This window comes from Drosophila obscura, unplaced genomic scaffold (assembly GCF_018151105.1).
Source record: "Drosophila obscura isolate BZ-5 IFL unplaced genomic scaffold, ASM1815110v1 contig_184, whole genome shotgun sequence".
In the NCBI taxonomy this organism is placed as follows: Eukaryota; Metazoa; Arthropoda; class Insecta; order Diptera; family Drosophilidae; genus Drosophila; species Drosophila obscura.
Genome location: NW_024542772.1, coordinates 12,652 through 36,488, shown reverse-complemented (window position 1 = coordinate 36,488; position 23,837 = coordinate 12,652). Strand labels below are relative to the sequence as shown.

The 23,837-nt window shown below is 42.8% G+C and overlaps 2 protein-coding genes across 2 annotated transcripts; both read right to left on the bottom strand.

Annotated features, from left to right (window-relative positions):
• Positions 1 to 407: 407 nt before the first annotated feature.
• Positions 408 to 21,981, bottom strand: LOC111073418. Its single transcript, XM_041592658.1, is given in 7 exon segments — positions 408 to 1,542; positions 1,607 to 2,089; positions 2,092 to 2,244; positions 2,284 to 2,372; positions 2,924 to 3,052; positions 3,136 to 8,836; positions 21,607 to 21,981. Coding segments are annotated over 6 exon segments (6,771 nt in total). The 5' UTR covers positions 8,828 to 8,836; positions 21,607 to 21,981; the 3' UTR covers positions 408 to 1,317.
• Positions 16,942 to 17,521, bottom strand: LOC111081686. The gene has a single exon (XM_022377816.2). The coding sequence runs from the start codon at positions 17,385 to 17,387 to the stop codon at positions 17,037 to 17,039; it is 351 nt and encodes a 116-aa protein (XP_022233508.2). The 5' UTR covers positions 17,388 to 17,521; the 3' UTR covers positions 16,942 to 17,036.
• Positions 21,982 to 23,837: the final 1,856 nt, after the last annotated feature.

Sequence of the window (23,837 nt, the reverse complement as noted above, 5' to 3'; positions counted from 1 at the left end):
GTATGTGGATCTCCGGAGAGTAGCGGGGCCAAGGACAGCAGCAGCAACGAATTTATTCTTGGCCTTTAAACGCGCATTTGAAGAACAAGGACGGCAATCATATGCTCAAAGCTCGCTCGCATGCACACACACACACACACACACACACACTCGATAGAGAGGAACTTTTGTCGCTTGCCAAGAGCGCGCCAATTGTAATCGGTGTGTTATCGAATTTAAATATTTCAGCTCAAATGTCGTCATCTATCTGAATGCATTCTACATAATATTTTCCTGCTGTGGTAGTTACCATTTTTATTTATTAGACTCATTTTAGATATTTGTGCAGATAAAATATTAAGTTTTTGTTTCGTTTCTTTCGTTCTTAATAAAAACACTCCTTTTTCAAATTTCCAAAAATTCACATTTCATTTATTTATTTTTTTATTAGTTTTTGTTTTGTTTGTTTGTTTTTATAGTTGCACAAAACTTACGCACGACAATTACATACATACATAGAAAATTACAAACCTATCTGAATTGATTTACATTATAGTTGGATATATACAATATATTCTGTATGTTATGATAATAATTTCGTTTAAAAATACACAATACATAAATACACTCATCTCTTTAATCTGATTACAATATATTATGTTGTAATAATTACGCCTTACGTCTACACTTTTGCTAATTTGTTTTTTCTTGTTTTAAAACCATAGATTACACATTATCCCTAGATATTCAATATACAATATACACATGTATATATCTTTTTTATTTAGCAAACATGTTACTGCTTGTGTGTCTGTCTGTCTGTCAATTCTCTTACAACATTCCAATCCAATCCAATCCTATCTCTCATTCCTTCCGTTTGTTCTACTCTCTAATTTTCAATAGATTCCAGATTTCATCAATATTCTCTGTCTCTCCCGATCTCTCTCTCTCCCTCTCTCTCTCTTTCCCTCTCTGTCTCGATTTACATCGAATTTTGCATTTCCCCATTTTCGTTTTTCTTCGTTTTGAGTGTGTATAGCACCTTTGTATCACTTTGCATTAGCTCTAATTTAATTTCCTTTAAAAAAGATCTTCCATCTTCCAAAGACAAAGACGTGTGTGTGGTAAAAACTAGCTACTAGCTAAAATATATATCGTATATCGTATATATATATTTAGATCGCTGCTACAATTATATTCGTACTAATTGTTTTTGTTTCATTCAAATTTGTTTGTATCTCTCCGCTCATCATTTATCTAGGGGGTTCCCTCCATCTCGTTCTGGTTCCTAAATATTTATAGTATCCACTATCCACTATCCTCTATGTATATCTCTGTTTAAAATTTCATTAAAATGGTCTTGACGCCCAACAAGTTCTTGACACTGTCGTTGTATTTGATGAGCACCACTTTCGAGGAGCTGAACATGTTCAGCTTCTCGCCGGCGCACAGCAGCTGCAGACAGGTGGCCTTCTCCAGGAAATCATCGATCTTGAACTCCCGCAGCAGCTGCTTCTGGCTGTTGGCCAACGCATTGTTGTTGTTGTTGTTGTTCGGACAGAGCTGTGGGAGGAAGAGGAGGGAAATCGTTAAATACATGAAATACATACGGGATGGTTTATCGTACCTTATTGAGGAGCGTATCCTTGGACTTAACTTTAAGTAAATTGCACAAATCGTTCAGTAGTACCCATTTGTCACTGCCCTCGTCTTTGAGCAAGTACAGTGGTGGCAGGGGCACGTCGGCCTCTTCAAATTCAAAAATATCACCATTCAATTCGTTATCATCCATTGTCTCGCTCTCCGCCAGATCCTCGTCATCAAGTCTATTCCGTTCTCGTTCTCGTTCTCGTTCCCTTTCCCTATCCATATTTATATCCAAATCCATATCCACATCCAGTTCCTTCTTCACTTCATTCTTCACAGTCACAACGCTTGTTACTAAATTATTCTCAACATTTGCATTCAGCTCCTCCTCGTTTCTGTTCTTATTGTTATTGGTATCCTCATGCTGCCTCTGCTCCTGCTCATCCTCCTCGGTTCCTGGCTCCACTTTCACCATCATCGTTGTTGTTGTTGTTGTTGTTGTTGTTGTGCTGCTGCTATATTTATTCCAGTCTTTGTTGCACTTGTCTCCCCATTCAGCTTTATCGATGTCTCCACCTTCTTCTCCGGCTCCTCCTGCTGTTCCTCCTTCTTGGCTGCTAACAGTACATTTCCATTTCCATTTCCATTTACGTTGCTGCACAACTTCTGCTGCTGCTGCTGCTGCTGCATCTGCATCTGCATCTGCTTCTGATTCACCTCTTTCCTTTCTCTACGTAGAGCTCTGCTCTTATCACAAGCTGTGTTCGGTACATTATCGAATATATCATAGCCGTATTCCTTAGCATCTGAAATAGATTAAAGAAAGAACATTTAGCAAGCGATCTCTGGGCTGAACATAAGGACACACTCTCACAATGGAAGGAATGAAAGAACACTTCTTTGCTCTGCATATAAGTAAGCTGTAGAGATCGGTAGAACTAGGCTTTATATACGAATATGACAAATTTGGATGCCTATATCTACGCCCACATACCGAGTCCCGAACAGTTCGTGATTCATGGTCTCTATTCGTGTCATGCACCTGTAGATGTGAACCGAGTTTGGTATTCAATTTAAGTGTTCCCATGGACAGACATGGCTAAATCCACGCGGATACTAATTACTACAGATGAAACTGATCGCTCAGATTTATTTAAAGTGGCAGTACAACCCAGGGAAGGAGTTGCAGCCACGGGCGAGTTTTCTTGGTACCAATTTGTAGGTAGAAGCATGAAAGCCCGGCGACCACTGCTACATTGAAAGGTTCTCTGCTATGTATCTAGATATGTATCCACTGAAGATCCCTCACTGACGATTCCTTCCATCTCTCTTCTCCAGATGCAGGTGTTCCACTCACCAAAGATGTCCCATGGTCCTTGGAATCGCATTGGATGAATGTCAGCGGCGGCACTTTGTGCATCGCTGAGGTGATCGCTGAGTATGCCACTCATCAGCTTGCTTGAAGCTAACGCCAGCGGAGTTTGACCTGAACAGAGGGGAGATAGGAAGGTCAAATGTGTTTGTGTTTGAGGGTTTCTGGAAGGGATTCGGAGTCCCACTAATACCCACCTGAGTACGTTGCCAGCAACGGATCGGCTCCGTAGGAGAGCAGCAGTCGCACCACCTCCTCGTGATCGTTCTCGATGGCTCCGTGGAGCGGACGGATGCCCGACTGGGCCGCCTCCGAGTGATTCGCCCCGAACTGGAGCAGGATGCGGGCAATCTCCAGCCAGCCCTGGGTGCAGGCCTCGTGCAGGGGCGTGTACCCGGCGTTGTCCTTCTGGTCGGGATTCATGTGCATGCGATCCAGGCAGTAGACCACCACATCGATCAGCCCCTGGCGTGCGGCCTTGTGCATCGTGCTCTGGCCCACGCCCTTGTTGAGGACCCACTTTTGGATCTCGCGCAGGACATCCATCTCGGTCTTGATCTTCGCCGGTAGATGGGAGCTGCCCGCAATGGTGCTGTCCGTGTCGTCCAGTCGCTCATCGGCCGCGCTTTGATTGTGCTCGGAGAGGACATGCTGATTGGATGTGGCATGGGCATGGGCATGGCTGGAGGACTGGTTGTGGCTCTGCTGGTTCTGCTGACTGTTGGAGGCCGGGGTCGGTCGCTTCTTCTTGCGTATGTAGTCGAAGCCGGAGCTGCCCTTGCGCCGCAAATACTTCCGCTTGTGCGGACACTGAGTGGCGGAGGGCTGCTTGTCCCCGACGAGGGTCCTGCGGCCCAGCAGCTTGTTGTCGTTGGCGCTCACAATGCTGTTCATTTGGGCGAGAAACTCCTCGTACTTCTGATAGCTGATGGCCGCCTCCTCCTCGTTGTCGCCTCCGCCACCCGCCTCTTGGGCGCACTCCGGCGGGGCCGAGGCGGGCCTCTCGGGACCCACAAATATCTCGCGTATGATCTCACGCCGCTGCTGGAGCTTCGACTCGGTGCGGGTCTTGCTCTGCAAGACTTTGGTGTCGAATATGCTAAAGTGACGCTTGCTGGGATCGTCCAGGCAGCTGCCTGTCGTCTCGGCGTTGGCTTGCGGCGGCGGCGGCGGCTCCTGCTGTTGCGGCTGCTCGTACAAGGAGTTTGAGGCGGAGGTCTGCGAGGTCTCGCTGTGCAGCTGCAGGTTGGTGGAGGCCGGGGCCGACACGGAGACCGTGGTCTTGGTGCTGCTGCTGCTGCTGCCATTGGTCACGCGCAGGTGGAGCACATCAATTATGGACTTGGGCGTGTTCTCCTGATGCTGCTTGCTGGCGGCCTTCGTTCGGGGTCTGCCCCCGCCGGCGCGGCTCTTGAAGCAGGCCAGCTCCTGGCCAATATCACGGCGCTCCAGATCGGGCAGGGAGGCGGCCACCTTGTTCAGCTTGTTGATGGAGATCAGGCGATGGGGTATCTTCAGGGCCACCTTGTAGCGGTACTCTTCCAGGTACAGTTGCTGCTGCGGCGAGGTCTTGCTCTTGGCAGGACCTCCGGTTGACTGCTCCTGCTTCCCCTTGAGCTTCGTTCGGCCATTCGGTTGGCTGCTGTTGCAGTCCATGGCATCCAGGCCGCGCTTGTTGCGCAGTCGCGTGACCATCATCTCCTTCTTGCTGTCCACCACCTTGCGCACGTACTTCCGCTTGATCTTCGTGGTGGAGTTGCGGATGATCTTGTCGTTGCGGAGCACTTTGCTGTTGGCCAGCTGCAGCTCCAGTTCCTTGCGATGCTTCGAGCGGGTCATCGTGTTCAGGATGCGGTTCTTGAGGGGGGGAATGCCCCCCTTCGACTGCTGTTGCTGCTGCTTTCTGTGGGCCAGACTCTTGCCTGATTTCTCCTTCTTCTCCTTCTCCTCCTCCTCTTCTTCGTCCTCTTCCTCCTCATCCTCCTGCTCCTCATCGCTGGAACTGCTGTTCTCCCGGCTCTCCTCCTGCTTGGCCTTGGCCATTCCCTTCGCCTTTGCCGTCTCCTCGTGCTGCACATTGTCGGATGCAGATGGAGGCGGCGACACTGCCTCCCGCTTTACGAACTCCTTCTTGGACTCCCTCTCCTCGCTGGTGGAGGGTTGGCTGCCACCCTTCTCCTCTGCCGCTGCCGCCGCTGCTGCGGCTGCTTCCTCGGCGGTGCTTTGGCCCGTCTGCTGGCTGCTCTTGCCCGTCTGGCCACCCAGGGACCGCTGCCTCGCACGGCCTTTGCGCATGAGGAGCGGCTTCTTCTGCCGCTCGGTTGTCCGCCTGTGCAGCTCCGTGGTGTCGCTCTCCGAGGAGCTACTCTGGCCCGCCTTGGGCGCCAGTCTGGCCGCAATCCTCTGCTCCTGTTGCAGCCGCTTCTTCTCCCGCTCCACTTTGCTCAGCTTCTTCTGCGCCCCCCCGCCATTGCCCAGGGAGGAGCCGATGCCATTCGTTGTCGTCGTCACTTGGGTTGTTGTGGTGGCCGCTGATTCCCCATCTGCTGCTGCGGCTGCTGCTGCCGCAGCTGCTACTGCTGGTGGAGGCTGCCGCTTGAGTATCCGTGCCACGGGGAGATCATCTTCGCTGAGCTCCAGCTTGATGCTGCTGCCTGGGCAGGCGGGGATCACCGGTGGCTGGGCTTTGCTCAGCAGCTGCTCCACCAGATTGTTGCAGGTGCTGCCCCAACAGTCCAGGAGGCTGCCCTTGAAGCCCAGATCCTCATCCAGTAGGCCGAGATCTGCTCCTACTGCTCCACCTCCTACTCCCGGATGGCTTGTCGCCTGAGGTGGCGCCGGTTCCAGCTTGATTTGTATGTGGTTCGTCACCTGATGGTTCGGTGGCGTCCGTGCGACTGTAACTGCAGGAGAAGGCGCCAGGATGGCAGCTGGAGGCGCTACTGATATTGAATTGGTGGCAGGAGTCGTTGAGGTGACCAGCACGGGCGGCGTAAACGTGAAGCCCTTCAGCTCCGCCTTCGTGCGGATACGTGGCTCTGCCTTGGGCACAGCCATGGACATGGACGTGGACATGGAGGTGGACGAGGCGGAGGATGTGCTTGGCTGCAGCTCTCTCTCTCGCTCCCGCTCTCTTTTGGCGGCCAGCGCCTGTTCATTGACGGCTATCACCGGCACTGGCGCGGACACTGCCGCCTCCATGGCTGCATCCAGACGCGCCTGCTTGGCCGCCGCCTGGTTGTACTCCTGCAAGTGGCGCTTCCTGCCCAGATAGTTGGGGTTGCTGCTGTTGTGCTGGTGCTGGGGGCTGGGCGAAGGCGACTGCGAGGGCGTCGAGGAAGGCGAAGGCGCAGGCGTGAGCTCCGTCAGCTGTGGCAGGGGCTTGGGCAGCACCTGCACGATGCTCGTCTCGGGAGGCAGATTCTGATGCTGTTGCCGCTTGGCATACGGATTCGTCTCCAACACACTGGGACGCATCTGCTGAAGGGATTTGATCACCAAAGCAGGTGCCGCAGCAGCAGAAGCCAAAGGAGCAACCACAGGTGGCAGATGAGGAACTGTTGTGGCAGGGGCCTGTCGTATCACAGCCGTTGGCGCCGGACTCGTTGGAGTTCCCGCTCCCCGGTTGGCTGCGGCCGAAAAGCTCGCTGTGATGTCGAATCTCGGTAGACCCAAGCCTCCTCCTACCGCCAGATGCGGCAGCTGGGCTGACTTGTACTCCGTCGTCGTCGTTGTTGGGGTCTGATGGTGGGGACGCTGGTACTTGTATTCCGTGGAGTCCGCCGTCTGCTTCACCGTTCGCATGGACAGATCCAGCGGGGAGTAGAGCGTGGGCGCTGGCGCTGGCGCCGGCGCCGGTGCTGATGCAGGTGCAGGCGCAGGCGCCACCTGTTGGATGACCCTTGTGGCCGCTGGAAGGACATGGACATGGTTCCGTGGCGGCGGCTCCATGTTGAGGGTCTTCTTGATGATCTGCAGATTGAGCTCCTGCTCGCTGGCGGTGTTCCGCTTCAGCATGTCGTTGATCAGCGCCCGGTAGTTGGGTTTCGCCACAGCCGGCGACTTTTTGGCCGCAGCCGTCGGATGTCCCTGACTCTGACTCTGACTCTGGGTTTGGGCTGACGCCACCGGCTGGTAGCAGATGTCCGGTCCGTGGGGGTACACCTGGAGCGTGGTGCTGCTACTGGAGGAGGAGGCGGATGACAGCTGGCTGGCAAGTGGTGGCGGCGGGGCGGGCGGAGTGGGCGAGGCCACGGCTCCTGCTGCGGGCGATGGTGTCCCGTGGTGTCCGTGGTAGTACGAGGAGTACGGCGTGGCGCCCGTTCCAGTTCCAGTTCCCGTTACCGCTCCTGTTCCATGCTGTTGCAGGAGTTTCCCGTATTTGGTGGGATACCCATGGGGAGGCGTGGCCATTGCCGGCGAAGAGTCCCGCTCTCGCTGCGGTGCCTCGGAGTGCTGCGGGGGTGGTGGTGGTGGCTGCGGCGGCGCCGCTGTGGTGTAGGGATTGTGGTACAGCGAGGATCGCGTGGGCTGCGGCAGGGTCCCCGCCAGAGCGTGCTCCGGCTCAAGCTTCAAGTAGCCTGTGGAGGAGGTGGTAGCAGGAACCTTGGAGGAGGAGATCTTGGCATACCCATAACCGGTGGTTCTTCCATAGGCAGCTGCTGCTCCTCCCCCTCCACCTCCTCCCACTGCTGCTGGTCCCCGAGATGCGGGATAATCCAAGCTGGGAGCAGGTGTCTCCCGCACGTACTTCTCGATGGCATTGTGGACCGTCGTCTGGAACTTTTCCGTGCTAAACTGCGGCATCGGCATGTACAGGCTCTGGTGGCTCTGGTGGTGCGACTGCTGGAGGTGCTGCTGCTGCTGCTGCTGCTGTGGGGTCGATGTGGCCGTGGGCGGTGTGGGCGTGGAGGGGTGATGTGTGCTGCTGTTTGCTCCGCCATATCCTCCCGCCTTGCCGCCCACTCCTGGCTGTGTGCCGTAGCCCCCAGCCTCCGACTGGTTTCCGAATCTGCTGTCGGGCTGTCCTGCCACCCCAGGCTGTGGGCCGTATCCCGGCTGTGTCCCGTATCCGGGCTGTGGGGCATAGCCGGGATGCAGTCTGGCCCCGATCTGTTGTGCTTCTGACTGTTGTCCCATGGCAAATCCCTCAATTCTGTATCCCGAGGCAGTGCCTCCTCCTTGCGGTAGCTTCTGGCCGTAGGCGGAGTACCGCTGCTGCTGCTGCTGTTGCAGCTGCTGCGGCGGGGGATGGTGCATCTGCTCGTCCGGAGGCGGCCAGTAGGCCGTGCTGTGCGCAGGCGCCGCCTGCTGCTGGCTGCTGGTGGGATACATGGCGGGATTCCCGTGGTGGTGGCGTAGACCCGAGGCCGCTGCCGGTGCCGCAGATGGCACCGACTGCCCCGTCTTGTACGGCCAGCTGGGGTGCGGCGGCTCCGCCGCCTGTGGCACCTTCTTGGCAGCCGTCAGATCCCGATTGGAGGTGTAGTACTGTAAATGCGGATCGCTTGAGGATGTGGCAGTGGCAGCAGCAGCAGACCCTGCCTGAGGCACAGATTGCGACTGTGCTCCTGCCCCTGTCCCTCGACTTCCGCTGCTGTTCATCATGTAGAGGGCCGTTCGGGAGCGCTGCTCCTCTCCTCCAGGATTAGGATTATGTGACCCATAGCTGGTGGTGGCGGTACGCGGATGCGGATTCGGATGCTGTTGCTGCTGGAGGTGGTGTTGAGGTTGCTGTTGCTGTGGCGCCGGTGGTGGGTGGTGCAGATGCTGCTGCTGCTGCTGCTGGTGATGCGGAGGATGTGGATGTGTTTGGTGGTGCAGTGGCATTGACTGGTGCACCGCCTGCTGATGATGTGTCTGATATTCGTGATGTCTGTTGGGGTCCATTGTGGTAGCCTGAAAGAACAATTGGGATACATATTAAGGTTAGTAGGATGTTAAAATATTATAATAATATAATAAGAAAGCACACAAAATAAATGTTTGGTCAGAGCCATTTAAAAAGCGTAAATAAAAATAAAAACTAAAATAAAATATATTACACTTAAAAAAAAAACCAGTAAAACATTTTACATCAATTAAAACAAAGAAAAATTTGAATGTTAAAATAAAAAAACAATTATAAATTTAAACCATAATATAAAGTTAATGAAACAATATATTTTATATTAAGAAATCACTTTTATGCTAAATTTAAAATTAATCGAGTATAAAATGCCAACAAAAAAGCCATAGCTAAATGAAATGAATAAAATGCGACCCATACGAATGGAAATATAAAATTAAAGACCATGGGTATCTCTCCCTTCGCTTATCGGTACTTTAAATAATCTGACTAATGTCCTTATGGACATTTATTATTATTTAATTGAAGCATGAAACTGTTTATATCCCTCCAAATGCTAAGCCCAGGCAATAAACGAACAAAAGTTGAAACTTTGTTTTCTTGTTTATAATATTTAGCATGTCCAAAAGTATTTATTGTACGGTTATAAACTATCTAAATTGACTAGTTATCGTATATGAAAAAAGTCCAGAGAATGATGATGAAATTGCTAAAAACAAATAAACTTGTAAACTGCTCATCGCCTTATACAACAAATACTTAGAGACACAGAGAAAGAGATAGAGTTCAACGACTCTCTGATGAACGTGAACGAAAATAAACCGACTTTCCAATGAACCGAAAAAAAAAGAACAGCACGAAATGCCCCCATAATGAATCATATATGGAATGGATGGATATGGTGGGCAAAATGAGAGGGAAATCGGCAAGCGAATGGAAATACATCTACTGGGAACAGTTTATCTAAGAAGGAAATCCAATCAATGTCATGTTTATTGTACTTTTACTTTTAATTAAAGAAAAATTCTAGAAATCTAAACGGATCTTTAGCAGACCCCAACTAAAATAGAAATCTACAAAAATTCGAATTAAATTATTATTTAATAAGAATTATTCTGAAAACAAATAAATATGTTCTACGGAAAATGTCACCTTGTTTAAAATGCGAATTAATAAAAGTTTCAAGTAAACAATTTATTGCAGATAAGAGCTCCCCCCAGCTCTCTCGAGTTTCAGCTTCCAACCCAGAGATAAGATGGATCAGAAGTGAGGGTACGATAAGTACGATAAACTCTTCATTTTCTATAGATATATTCATTCATCAGATATCCCAGCGTTTGGGCAACCACAGCTGTACTGACCCCCCGAAAAAGTGCGAAAACACTATTCACGTGTTGCCGACGCGATAAACAAATGCGCGATAAATAGTTAAATAAAAATAAAATAGATAGAGAAATTGCGAGGAATATAAACATTTATTTATACGAAATTATCGCAGAGATAAAATATTAGTGGGGGAAGAAAAAAGCAATGACATGGCCATCATTTCTAACATAAACAAACACAAATATAATTATAAATATAAAAAGAGGAAAACAAATAGACATACTCGCGCGAGCGGGGGGGAAAAACAGAGACATGGCAAAATATCTATGTATTTTGATTTGCCCAGAAATTGCTGACGGAAAGGAACGGACGAACGGATCGGAGACGGAGCGGAGCGGAGTGGCGAGTCCACCCGACCGTCCATCAAAAGTTATTCAACAAAATGGATTTCGGATTTCTGTTGTGGATGCGTTGTGGGCGTGTTCCGTCCGACATTGTTAATTGTCATTTTCTATATGTACTTCGATGTATCTGCGATGTGTAGCTCTTGTATGTATGTATGTACCTATGTACATACATGTGTATACCTATTTCATGTTGATTTGTTTGAGGCAGCGACAAAACTACAAATAAGGAAAAAAAAAAAATTAAATGCCTAGCATATATCAAAATCCATCAAATTGGTTCAAAGCATTCGCTAATCGCTTTTGGCTCTATAAATAATAGTCGAAACTAGACTACCAAAGGGATTCTGGGGAATAGAGATTCTGTTGAAAATCTATTATTAATTGTAATGGGCATATCTTTGATCGGAAGTGTTTCTGTGAATTTAATTTAATTTTATATTAAATTAATTATATTTAATATTTGATCATACATTTGTCGTTAAGGCTATCAGAAGCCCCAAAGAATATTGTATCGGGAGAATAAAAATACTCAGTTATGTACATATGCATATATCCTAACCGAATTGGGGTCACAGCACTTATTTTATGTTTAGATCTTGGATGACTGTGGCCAACAAAGAGATCACAGAATATGGTCGTTTTCTCTAAGGCTAAGGCGACTTGCTAAGGTTCTTTCTAAGTAAATAGGCAAATAAATAATATAAGATAACATCAATAAACAAGGTTGGTCAAAATGATGAGAAAATAAAGGAGAATTGTATTTATTATTCATTTACTTATTATACTTCTATTTAGTTTTCATATTACATATTTCCTTCTGTCTTTTCTTTTGTCTATCTTTTCCGTCTTTCACTTATATGCACACTATTTGTTTTTATATATTTCATTGACATATTTTTCCCTCCACATTTATTTGATTCTAATATTTATTTTGAAATTTTTTTGTATTTGTAATTTATGTATTTTGTATATTATACATCTTTTCGTTAATATTAATCTTTATTAATCGATTAACAACATTTATCTTGAAATTCCTTTAAATATCTTACGTTTATTTTTTCATACGAAAAACGATCCTTTCCTTTCGATTTCCTCATGTGAATGAACTCGACAATAATTATAAATAATTCCATTATCCGTTGTCCAACTCGAATCGAGCATCGGCAACAGGCAATAATTTCGCTTTCTCCTTCGTGTTTTAGCAAACATTTTTGCATTTCCCTTTTGCTTCCATCTTTCTTTCATATTTTATCTCTTCGCTTTGCATATATTTGCCATTTAAAAATGTTAATTTTACAGCTGCAAGCGGTTTTATTCAACAAAAGTGAGAAAAAGGAAAAGAAAAAGAGTTGAAAATTCCCTCAGCTTTGGCCTTGGCTTAAAAACCGAACAAATACAGAAAGACAGACAGACAGCCAGACGGACGGACGAACGAACAAACGAACGAACGGACAGACTTTGCCACAAAATAGCTCAAGCTTTAAGTGAGAAGAACGAGGCACAGAGAAGCACAGTGCAAATACCACAAAAATAATATTAATAATAAAAGCAACGAAATTTCAACTTTACTTTGTTTTTAGCGCATATTTAGCTTTTTAAAATTATTGTCATTTTTATGTGACTGCCTGCAGTTGTTGTTTTTGCTACAAGATTTTTATTATACCCTTACCACGGCGATCCCCCTACCCCTACCCCTACTTGCGCTCACTCTGGCACAAGGAGGAAATAGAAAGAAAGTGTCGAAAATCTCGCCTGAAGCTGTCCTCCACTTCTGGGAAGGGGACCTTCTTTGTTTAATTTCACCCAAATTTTCTCTCAATAGGTCGCATGTTTGATACACCCAAGAACATTGTCTCCCCTGCCAATAGCTTTCCTACACGATAAGAATTTTGAAAGAATTGAAACCCCAAGTGCAGGAAACACGGCGATGAATGTCCATAATAGAAGTCTTTGTAGAAAACTAATCTGTAATTTGCTGATTAAGATTGGACAACTCGGTGATACATCATTGGAATCTATGAAAAATCAATCAAACCAAAAACTTTGGAATGTTTTTTAACGGTACACCCAGCCAAACTTCACAGTTGCTGTGTGACTATTTCCAAAAATATCTGTTTATGAAGAATATATTCAATAAATTCTATATTTTATATTATAAATTGATTGACCCTTCAGAAGTGTCTGTATGTACAGATGTACCTATAGTATGTACATATGTATACCTTTCTTTAGGAATGTATAGGACAACAACTCTTTCAAGGGTATACATTGCTTCGACTTGCCAGAAAACTAATACGAGTATTTCTCTTTTGTTATTGTTGCTATTGGTTTTGCTATTGCCGCTGCCTGCTGCTGTAATTGTTGTTTTGCTACAACCTCCCCCCGCGCTTTAGCTTTACCTTTTGCTTTGTTTTATTTTATAATTTCAATTTCACATTTCGCAAAAGTTCGTTGTGCTCTTACGTCGCCTCCTTACATACATGTATATTCTCGTTCGCAATTCGCGTTTTTCATTTCATTTGTGGCTGCTCTCGTACGGAGTGCGATTCGTTCGTGTTGTGTATCGGCATCGGCGGTGCTTTTGGGGTGTATTTATATATCATTTGCAATAACAAAATAAAAATGCGTCACAAATTTATTTGCACTTTTGCTGTCGGTTATTCGTATCGTATCAGACCCTCATTCTCTCGCAAGCACACACAGATACACAGATACAGACACATATAAGCACGAAGCACTATAGCCTTGACCTCTACACAATCTACAGCTGGGTCTGGGACTCGGACTGGTGGCTGGGGGCTGGCTGCTGGCTCGGGCTAATGCTCTAACAAAAAAATTGTTCTTTTTTTATAGTACTTTATTATATTTGGTTTTTGTTTGTTTGTGCTTGTCCAAGCCACAACTTCATTGAAACTTTCTACAGATCACAACTTAGGATTGGGGAATATTGAAAAGTCACTGGGGAAATGGTTTCTAAGCAATCTTTAAGAATTCTAATGAGTAGTATTAAATTGGGGGAAACCGTGTTATTGTAGGTTTTGCTACTGATAAATGTTCATTGCCATTTCTGATACGTTCAATTAAAACTATGCTTAAAAATTTTTAAATTTCTAATTTTTGTTTGTTCTTTCTCAATAATTTTTCCATTTGTATTACATTTTGCATTTAATGTTTTGTGCTTAACATATTCCCTGTATTTGAAATAGTTGTGTGAATTACACATTCAGAGATTTTAAATAAGATATTATAAATAATTCAAATGTCATTTTCTGATTCATATACCAGTAGATATGTATTCTCTTATCCAGTGTTAGATTTTCCCATTGAAAAAAATCCTAAAAATCGAATAATACACTAAAACACCTTTTCCTTTCTCTGCTGAAAGTACTTTATTCCCAAAAGGAAGCCTCTTCTTTCTGTATGGGAATCCCCAGACGATTAAAGATCCTTGTAATCCCCCGTTCAGTCCGACCCTTTGGCTATGCCCAAGAAATGCCCTCATCTGTTGCGGTGATGACAGAGAGGAAATGTAAATAAATTTCCAGATTGGCATTCGAAAATAAAAGCAATTAAAATACAGGTAAACAAAACAAAAGGCAGCGGCAGGGCTGTGGAAGGGCAGTGTTGAAAAATACTGATTCATAAAATGTATGCAAATTAGTGTTATTTCAAAGTACAAATATCTCAAAGCATTTGCATATTGGGAAGAAAACTTTAAGCAATGAAAATCAAAATCACAAAGAAGAAGAAGAGAAGCAATCACGTAAATGAGCGCCAACAGCCGAACACACGAGATCATCATAATGATGATGATCATCATTGAGTGCCGTTGCTGCTGTTGTTGTTGTTGTTGCCACTTTGGGGGCCAAATGTGAATCGTTTGTGTTGTATCTGTACTTGAGTGTGTATCTCTACATGTATTTGTAATTTGTGGCTGCTTTTGTATCTGTATCTGTATCTGCTGTATCTTTGTAGAATTTATGTCGCCGACGAAAAAAAAACGAAAAAAATGTTGTAATACATAAAATGAGAGCCGAACCGTAGCCGATGCCGACCCAAAGCCGAACGTTTGGCAAGACGAAGACGATATACACAGAGAGAGAAAGAGAGAGATAAGAGTCGTCAAGTGCTCTCCACATGTTCACTCAGCTGCTATCCCACTCTGGCAGCCGTTGTTTGCCTAAGAAGATGATGACAAAATCAAATAAACAGAAGCAATGGCAAAAGAAAAGCAACAACAGCACTCCATGCTGTACAATTTAAGATAACAACAATGTCAACGACTCCCCCGACTCCCTGCCTGCACCACCGCCCACTCTTTTTTCACTATTCACTGGGTTTTATGCTTGCCTTTTTTTAGTCCACCATTCACTCACTCTCTCGCTGCATTCTTCTGCAGCCGCTGTGGCTCTATACTACTCGTATAGAGTCCATAGCTCGTTTGCACGCTCCACGCTCTTCTTTCTCATCGTCAACTCCCACTGGCAAAGGTGTATTTGTATAAGGTAAGGCATTTTTGGAGCATACTCCAACGAATGTTGGCTATTTTTGTTCCGTTTGCTTGAGCGTTGAGCGAGAGAGAGCGTTGCAGAGACAACTGTGCACAACAAATACACCTTGCCGCATCAACTTTCCTGTTGCTCCACTTTTTCTTCCCCTACGTTTACTCCATATCTTACCATTCAATTACCCGCTCGCTCAACTCTCCTGTGGCCCCTTATATCACCCTTTCCCACCCTCATTGCTTTGCGAACGCAATGTACACGCGTTTTTTTTTTCCTGCCTTTCCACTTCCCCCTTCACCATTCATCATCATCCTCATTTCTCCCATTCAATACCAAAGCTACAACAACAACAACAACGGCATTTGTCGTGCTTCTTCCTCTTCTTGTTGCTGTTGTTGTTGCTGTTGCTAATTTTATTTCAATTTATTAGCATTTGTGCTTGTGCTGTGTTGTTGGTTTCTCAATGCCGCCAGTTTCGTTTTGTCATTGTTGCTGTTGCTGGCACTTTTTCATTGCTTTTTGGAAGTAAATTTGTCATACAATGATTTAATTGCTAAAATTATGAGTTTGGAAATGTGACAAGAAAAATGGGAACGTAAGAGAGGCAGGCAAGTGGCGAGAAAGAGTAAGCCTTCCTGTACAGTAGAAGCTCTCCTGAGCGGAGATATCATGCAGAATTTGACTGCCTTAGAAAAATAATCAAGGGAGTAGTGATATCAATTGTCACTGAAAAACTGTGTGCAGCCATCAAGGCCATCTTCGCCCACAGGAACTTTCCATCAAGATAGATTTTATTGTAGTCAAGTTAATTAAGGTTAAACAAAGAAGAGGGATAGATAGGGCCAAGAAAAAGGAAATGAGAGGCTTAATTAATGAGGAACTGAAAATGCCTGCGTTAAGTTAGGTGAGATCTCTCCATTTTCCAAAAACAAAAAGAAATCCCCCCAAAGAGATTGCAGAAATTGTATCCTAACTAATTTCTAGATAGAACAGAGAAACATTGCTCTACAGCAGGGCTATAGAATAATTAATCATTATAATTCAACCATTTTTAGTTGAGTAAACCCCCCTCTTTATATGTTTATCTATGACTAATAGATCATAGGGAAGCATAATGACAGTTTTTCTTCATCGTTCTGTGTACAAACAAAAATAAAATTTAAAAATAATTCAAACAATAAATATTTTCCCTGTTTTATTGCTTGGCCGCAGACTGCAATAGCAGCTGTAAAGTTGCCCTATAATTAAGCATAACATTTACCTATGGTCTTCAAATTCAAATGAAACAAACTTATTATGTAATTTCACTAAAATTTCTCTTCCTCTTCAACAAAAACAATTCAATGTAACGTAACAAAATATTTTTATACGTATTATGAAATTAAATCACGTCAAATGGTTGTACAACTGAGGTCAAGCGAATGTACATACCATACAAGCGTTGTAATTTCTTTTAAGCCCAATATTCTACATTAAAAAAAGAATGAACTTTTATCAATTATCTTTATCATTTTCAAACCTAAAATAAACCTATGTATTTCTGTTATAATATTAGTCGAAATAGTATTATTTCGACCGCAGCTGTAAAATGTATTGAGGTCCGTGACACATATTCCATTTGCATTCTACCATTCCCACTCGCATTATGTTTTGATTATTGTCATTAGCATTACTTCAGTTCCGTTCTGCTTTGTTTTCTACACGACATAAACTAATCAAGGAGAATTATGAAATTACATATAGAGGAACTAGAAAAGAGATGGAGAGAGATATAACACAGAAGAGAACGAACAGAGGAGAAGAAAATTATTATGATAAATGAGGAAAGGGGAACGAGCAATGGGGAATGTCCATTGTTGAATGACACGAACCAGCCATGGATTGCGAAATGAAATAAGAAACTACATTTTGTGGGCGTTTTTGTTGCAATGCGTTTAATTGTTGAAACAAAGAAAAATACAAAAACAAAAGATTCTTCTTTAAGGTTCTTTCTACCGGCTTTCAGGCTTAAATTATCGAAAACCAAATCGGTGGATCCCAGTCGATTCCCCGCGACGTATCTGCTGCTGCAGACGCATCAGCCGACCATGGGTCGTGCTATATAGGTCCACGTGGGCTATAAGCCTGGCGGACAGCCCCTCGCGCACAGCTCGAACAGTGCTCTGCTGATAGACCTGTCCCGTGCAGATCGTGCAGGGTAGTTCGTCTTCGCGACCTTCGAGTAGCTTGAGGCGGGTCTCGATCTCGTGTATACGCTCCTCCAGAGCCTTTCCCTCCTCCAGCAGCTCGCGTTCGGTGCGCCTCTGGTCTACCAGATGGCACCCGAGGCCTACCGGCATTGTTCCTGCTTCTCTCGAAGGCATTTTAATTCTTAATTTAGTTGATTTTCAGTTAATCCAAAAAGTTGTTTTTCAATAAGCGAAATATTGACTTTATATTATCGTTTCAGGGATGTGAATAAACTGTGACGTGATTTGAGGTCTATGTGATATACCTTACTTACGGTATGACAGCCAAATTCTCGGCATACTTGACATGTTAAATTTTTACTTACGTTGTAGCTTCCCATATATCAGAGATATTGATTTATTCATTTAGCATTTGCTACAGTATCGAAGGATATGATTTACTTGATTTAATTTGGTACTGGTACCAACAAAACAATGACAAAATATTTTAGAAAACTCCTCAGCTCTCGCAATATATTAGTTGAAGAGAGTGAGAGTAATGGAATGAAGCGATTGCGGTAGCATCTATTGCCTGAAAAAAGCAATGCTCGTGTGAACATGCATACATATGTATGTATGTTAGTATGCAGGATAAAATTATGGTCAAGACGATTGCGTCTGCACTGCACTTACATACGCTCAACGCTTAAATACACCAAAAATGCAAGGGGAGAAATATTTGAATATTTGCGATTGAGGAATTCCCGTTCTTACAGTGTCAATGCCTTTGATGTCATTTTAAATATCCAATTAAAATAAATCGTCTTTTGGTTTCGTTAATTTGCTTGAATTTTTTTTATATATTTCGCACTCATTCGCATTCATTCAACTTTTGTAAAACGGAGTTTTGTAATCTCGAATTTCCCTTTCGGACTGCAACAACAGGTGTCAAATGGAAACGAAACTCAACAAGTTTGACAACGAATTTGAGAGTCAATTTGTAAATGATTAGGGCATATAACCGTATGTTTGTATATGTAAGCATAAATATATTATAAAAAAATACTTTTATCTTGAGTCATTCAATTGTTTATAAATTGATATTGCATACATGGCATTTATTTTCAATTCAAACCGAAAATTTCCTGGTTGAAACCCCGAGTACGAGTACGACAGCGAAATGTGAGAGGAAGCTCTCAGTAGTAGTTTTACTTTGCTTTTTTTTATTTATTTTATTTTGTTTTGTCTAGTCAGCAATTGAGTTGGTAGCTGGAATTGTTGGATGTATCTGTGTCTGAGCGCACACTATTACTAAAAATAACCCAAGTAAACAAAAGTTGGCCAAAAGGGCAGATAGGGAAAAACTCCCGTACAAAGTAAATTTATAGTTGGGGAAAGTGCATTATGGGAGGAGAGAGAGGATGAAATGAGAAATGAACCAGCAAAGGGTTAACCACTTTACCACTTGGAATTTATGAGCACCGCTTCTTATATTTACGAACAAAGTTCTGGAATAAAATTTCAAGTTTGAAAGGTCTTAAAAGACTTAGTTGGAGGACACTCCCCCGCATAGATCTAACCACACAATAATCGCCAGAGAAAACTTCGAGTAAATATGTTTGTATGTACATATCGTTCATTTATTCATCTTTTAAAACACGTTTAAGTTTGTTTTGAATTATTTATAGAAAGTCTCTTCTCTTTCAGTTTATTTATAGCCAAATTATTTCCACTTTGTTGAAACAAACATAAACCAATTATTCCAGGGAATCTCACCAGAACAGATACCGGCGAAGTAATGAGCTACGATTACTATTCAATTGCATACAAATTAGAATAATTATCACTATTCTATAAATAGACAGACCAGAAACATAAGTTCTGTGAAAGTTTTAATCTATTTGGAGTACCCCATTTCATTTAATGATGTAATTAGTTGATAAACTATCTTGAAGATAAGATTGCAAGTGCTACCTAATGACTTTAAGGTAAATCTAATGATGATATGTTAATCCATTTCTCAGGACAACCTTTGCAAAATGTTTAATCACAAATAATCTTTAAACTATGTACAAAATTATGTTCTTATCAACTATTTGTTGCTCCCTTAATAATCCCATCGTTTTCACACGAAACATTCATACAGAGAAAAAAGAAACAAATCGAAAGATACTATTTCTTGAAAGCTAACGTTATTCATCAGTCAGTTAACACACACACACACACACACACAGGCACAGACAGACAAACAGATAGCCAACCGTCTTGTCTTGGCTTGTTCTGTTTTCTGTTTTCGGTTTTCACTGCTGTTTGTTTCGAAACAAACCGGTTAAACGCTTTCAGCACAAAAAGCACAATAAAGCAACAGAGAGAGGGAGAGAGAGATAGAAAAAAAAGAACAACTCATAAAACAAAAACCGTTTAAGCGTACAATAGGCGTAGAGATAGGTAAAGTACGAGGGGTACGAGAGAGTACAGGAGTACAGAGTGCACAGAAGGGGGATTGGGGAGGCCGCACAGATAGATTGACTACAACTAATTATCAACCTCAACGAATCGCGCACAGCTGTACAACAAATACAGTTCCACAGTTCGATCAAGTTCTCATTGTCTTTCTCATTCTCTTTCTGTCTCTGGCTTCCTTCCACCGCAACAAAACTATCAACAAATCAAATGGACAATTGGTAATAAGTAGCGTCGAATATTTCGATTGAAAGATACCCGATAAATCCGATGTAATATGTATATAGAATTCATATATAATAGAATTTATTTTCCCGCAAAAGATTCTTACCAATAATACCCTAATTTCAAAATTTTGCGAAAAGTCTACCCCTTGAGGATGGGTTTCTCCTCAGAAAACGTAGTTTATATTTTAAATATATTTAAAACGATTTGATATCTTCTAATGGTAATCTTTTCTATTTTTTCTTCAACATCAATATATGTATAAAATATGTTAATACATATGTACATACATATATATGTATGTATGTTTCCCAAGAATATATAAACAAAATAGAGCATTGGAAACAACGGAAATTAATTATCAGGTATACAACAAAATAATATACTCTAAAATTACCCAACGATTACCAGGTAAAACCGATACACACTCCTCAGGGGAGCCGAAACATTGTAAGCATTTTTATTATTATTGTTTCTGTTTTGTTATCAGTTTCGGTAAACTGTTTTGCCTGATTTCGATCGAGATTAGCCAAAAACGAGGAGAACACACACATGCATACATATTTGATGAATAGATGTATAGATGTATGGGTGTAGTTTGTGGGTTTCCGTGTGCTATTTATTTTGTTTGATCTGAGTAATTTATGAATCAGTTGAACTATTTACAGAGCCATAGAGGGAGAGGGACAGAGTGCGACAGCTCTCACACACTCTTTACAAGCTGATAACAGAAAAGCGAACAGAGAAACGTGACGTTGACGTGGGGTCAGCGAGGGAGAGAGGGGACACGCCGTTCCTCGGTATTTCAGATATTTTGATAGGGAGAGTGCATGACGATGATAGGAAATTATACGGTATTTATTTAAATATTTGTTAGGTACTGTATGTAAATATGTATGTATGCTATTTTGTTGTTGTTTCGGAATGTTAAATGCTGTCATAACGACCTGTTACGTTATTCGATTGGATTTATATTGAGCGGCTTATGGCTTATAATGAAGTTATGTAAAATATTTAGGAAGCAGACAGTACAGATTCACTTACTGCTTTCTCGAATTCTCATTCTGCTTTTTTTGTGTATAACCATTATCTAAGTGGGCTAAAATAGCAATACATATAACCATATAAAGGTCACCATCGTAAACTGGATTAAACTGTTCAATCGGAACAAGTTACATAAGTTTCTATAAGAGAAACAAATATCTACTTAATATTAAAGCTTATCTTTAACCGCAGAACAAGAACCACAATTAGATTTATAAGAATTATAAAGGCCTTTGGCAAATACCCAATAAAACACCCAAAATCACCACCTACTGTCCAGCTAGAGCCGTTATGCTCATGTTAAAAGCAGAGAGCTCCTCTCTCGAGTTCACCGAGGAATAAGTGTGAAAGGAGAGCGGCAAGAAGAGCAGCAGCTGTTCTTATCAGAAGGCAAGCTCAAAGTAACTGTAAATAAGCCACCTGTAGCCATTTCGCATGCTCCAAAAAAAAAAAAAAGAATGAAAGAAAGAAGAGCAACACCAACACAATTATTAATTCTCCCTTTCTCTCACACTTATTGGCTCTCTCTCCAAATCTCTCACTCTCTGCCAAGACACACAGCAGCAACAGCTTAATTGTGGTACGCATTCATTAGATTATGTTTTCCAAGAGAAAGAGGAAAATGTTTGAAGAGCTTAAAAGTAATAAGTATTAATATTAATTATTACGCATGTGTACATACCTCCAATTTGAGGGTATGTTTTAAAGTTGAATATTTGCTTCCCCAATCCCGCCCACGCGGGGGCCTTTCCTTCGTTCCCTTCTCGTTTTTTCCTTGCCTTCTTGTTATTTGAGGCGGCTTTTACAGTTATTTAGTGTGACAGCGATGTAAGATTTGCCTTGTAGTTGTTGTAATTCCTTTTAGCATTGCTTTTCACTTTACTTTACTTTTCTCGCACACACACACACACAAGCACACATGGAGAGATTTCTTGTGAAGCAACTTTTTCTCTCTCCCCTCTTTCCTTCTTTCTTTTTGCTTTTTCGTTGTTAAAAACCAGTATTTGGTGGCTTCTTTCACTTGTATTTTGTTGTTGTTGGATTTTTTCTTTTTTTGATTCAAGAAATTGTTGAATAACGGTTTCGGTTAGCCGCTATGTTGCTTCTGTTGTTGCTGCTTTTTTCATGAATTTCACTTTGCTTTCGCGACGGACGCATTGCTTCTTCTTCTTTTCCTCGTTTTATTTTTTAGCCGTGGGAAACCTGTCCAGCAGCATTAGTTTTATTGTTGTCGCTGGTCCTGCTCCCTAACAGCGGCATCTTGTTGCACATTTTCCCTGAAAATTCTGTGAAACATTTACATTTTTGTAGTAAAACATCTTTTGTACATATTTACTTTTAAATGCAAAGCAAAAACAACAAAAAACGCTCATAATGGAACGGTTCATTGCCACACAGACACTCACGCACACGTAAACATATTTCAACACAGGAACAGACACATCGTATTCGGTTCACGCTGGAGAGGAGAGGAGGAAGAGCATATTCCGTTTCAAGGCAACTTCATTTCTTTACTCCTCCCACTCCACTCCTCCCTCACACACTCGTGCCCCTGGGAAACAAAGAAAATTTCACTTGTCTCGACGAGACGAGACGCGCCGAACCACAGCCATAGACACTCACACACGCACACTCTCACGCTTTTTGGAATATTTTGTAAATCAAATAAAATACCACATTCCAAAAAGGAAACAAACACAATTTACGGAAAAACACATTTATTTGACACAATTACAAGGTTTCTTTTCTTGCTTTTTGTTGTTGTTGCTGTTGCTGTTTGCTTTTGCGTTTGCCTTTTGCTTTGCTTTGCTGTTGTTGTTGGCCTACTTTGTGTGTGGGGAATTTTGTAGTTGTATTTTTCTCTTCTTTTCGTTGTTGCTGCTGCTGCTCTTCAACTTCTCTTCGTTGAAAAAATTTCACACGCGCCGTTTTTTCACATCATTTCTTTTTGTTTTGTCTTTTACGTAAATTGATTGGTATTCTTGCACTTGATATTTTAGCCTAAACGGGGGGTTTTACTATGCGTGTGTATGTTGCACTATATTTATTATATATTTTATATATACATGCTTTTTTGTTATAAAAAGAAATCACTACGAGAGACGGACGAGCGCGATGAACGGTGAAAAACAAAAACAACCAACCGAGGGCGCTCATACGTGAAACGCCAAAATGAGTTGGAGAGCATATTTGGTTTTAACGAAATTTGTCGGTATTTTTCTGTTTTCATACATTTACTTCCGTTTTCCAACACTAAGTTTGTTATGTTAATAACATAATGTTAACATAACATTATGTTAAAATTATATTAATATGAAATCAAACGATCCCAAGAGCCGATTGCTTGGATCTGCGGTTTGTAGCTATATCAACATATACTGGTACCTGTTGAAATATATATTTGGATAATTTGTATTTACAAAAGCGAAAACATTCAACTTACCACTCGGATATAAATAAATAAATAATAAATAATATATAAATAAATAAATAAATAAATTTGCTGCCGTCCAAGTAGATGGCAGCGAGGGCCAGTACCCTCAATTTAACTTTGCCCTGACCCTATAAGTAATATTAATTAATTAAACACTTACGATACCCATTAAATATTATTCGTCAAAGTAAAAAAAAAAGGGGTTTGCTTTAAAGGAACCCAACGAAGACAGCATGTTTACTTTCCCTCGGTGCATCTCATCCAGATGCGCCGGACGCTCAAAAAACTTTATAAGCCGCTTAAGTTCTCCAACATTTGTTGTCCTATCAAAGGTTAAAAATAAATACTCCATATTTTTAATTTTTGGTGTTCTTGGAGATTCGGTCGACACTCCCGCTCCGCTATGAGCTGGTGACGGCGGCATGTAGTTGGCATTGTGGGCATACGCTTCGGTTATGGAGGTATTGAGGGAAATCCCC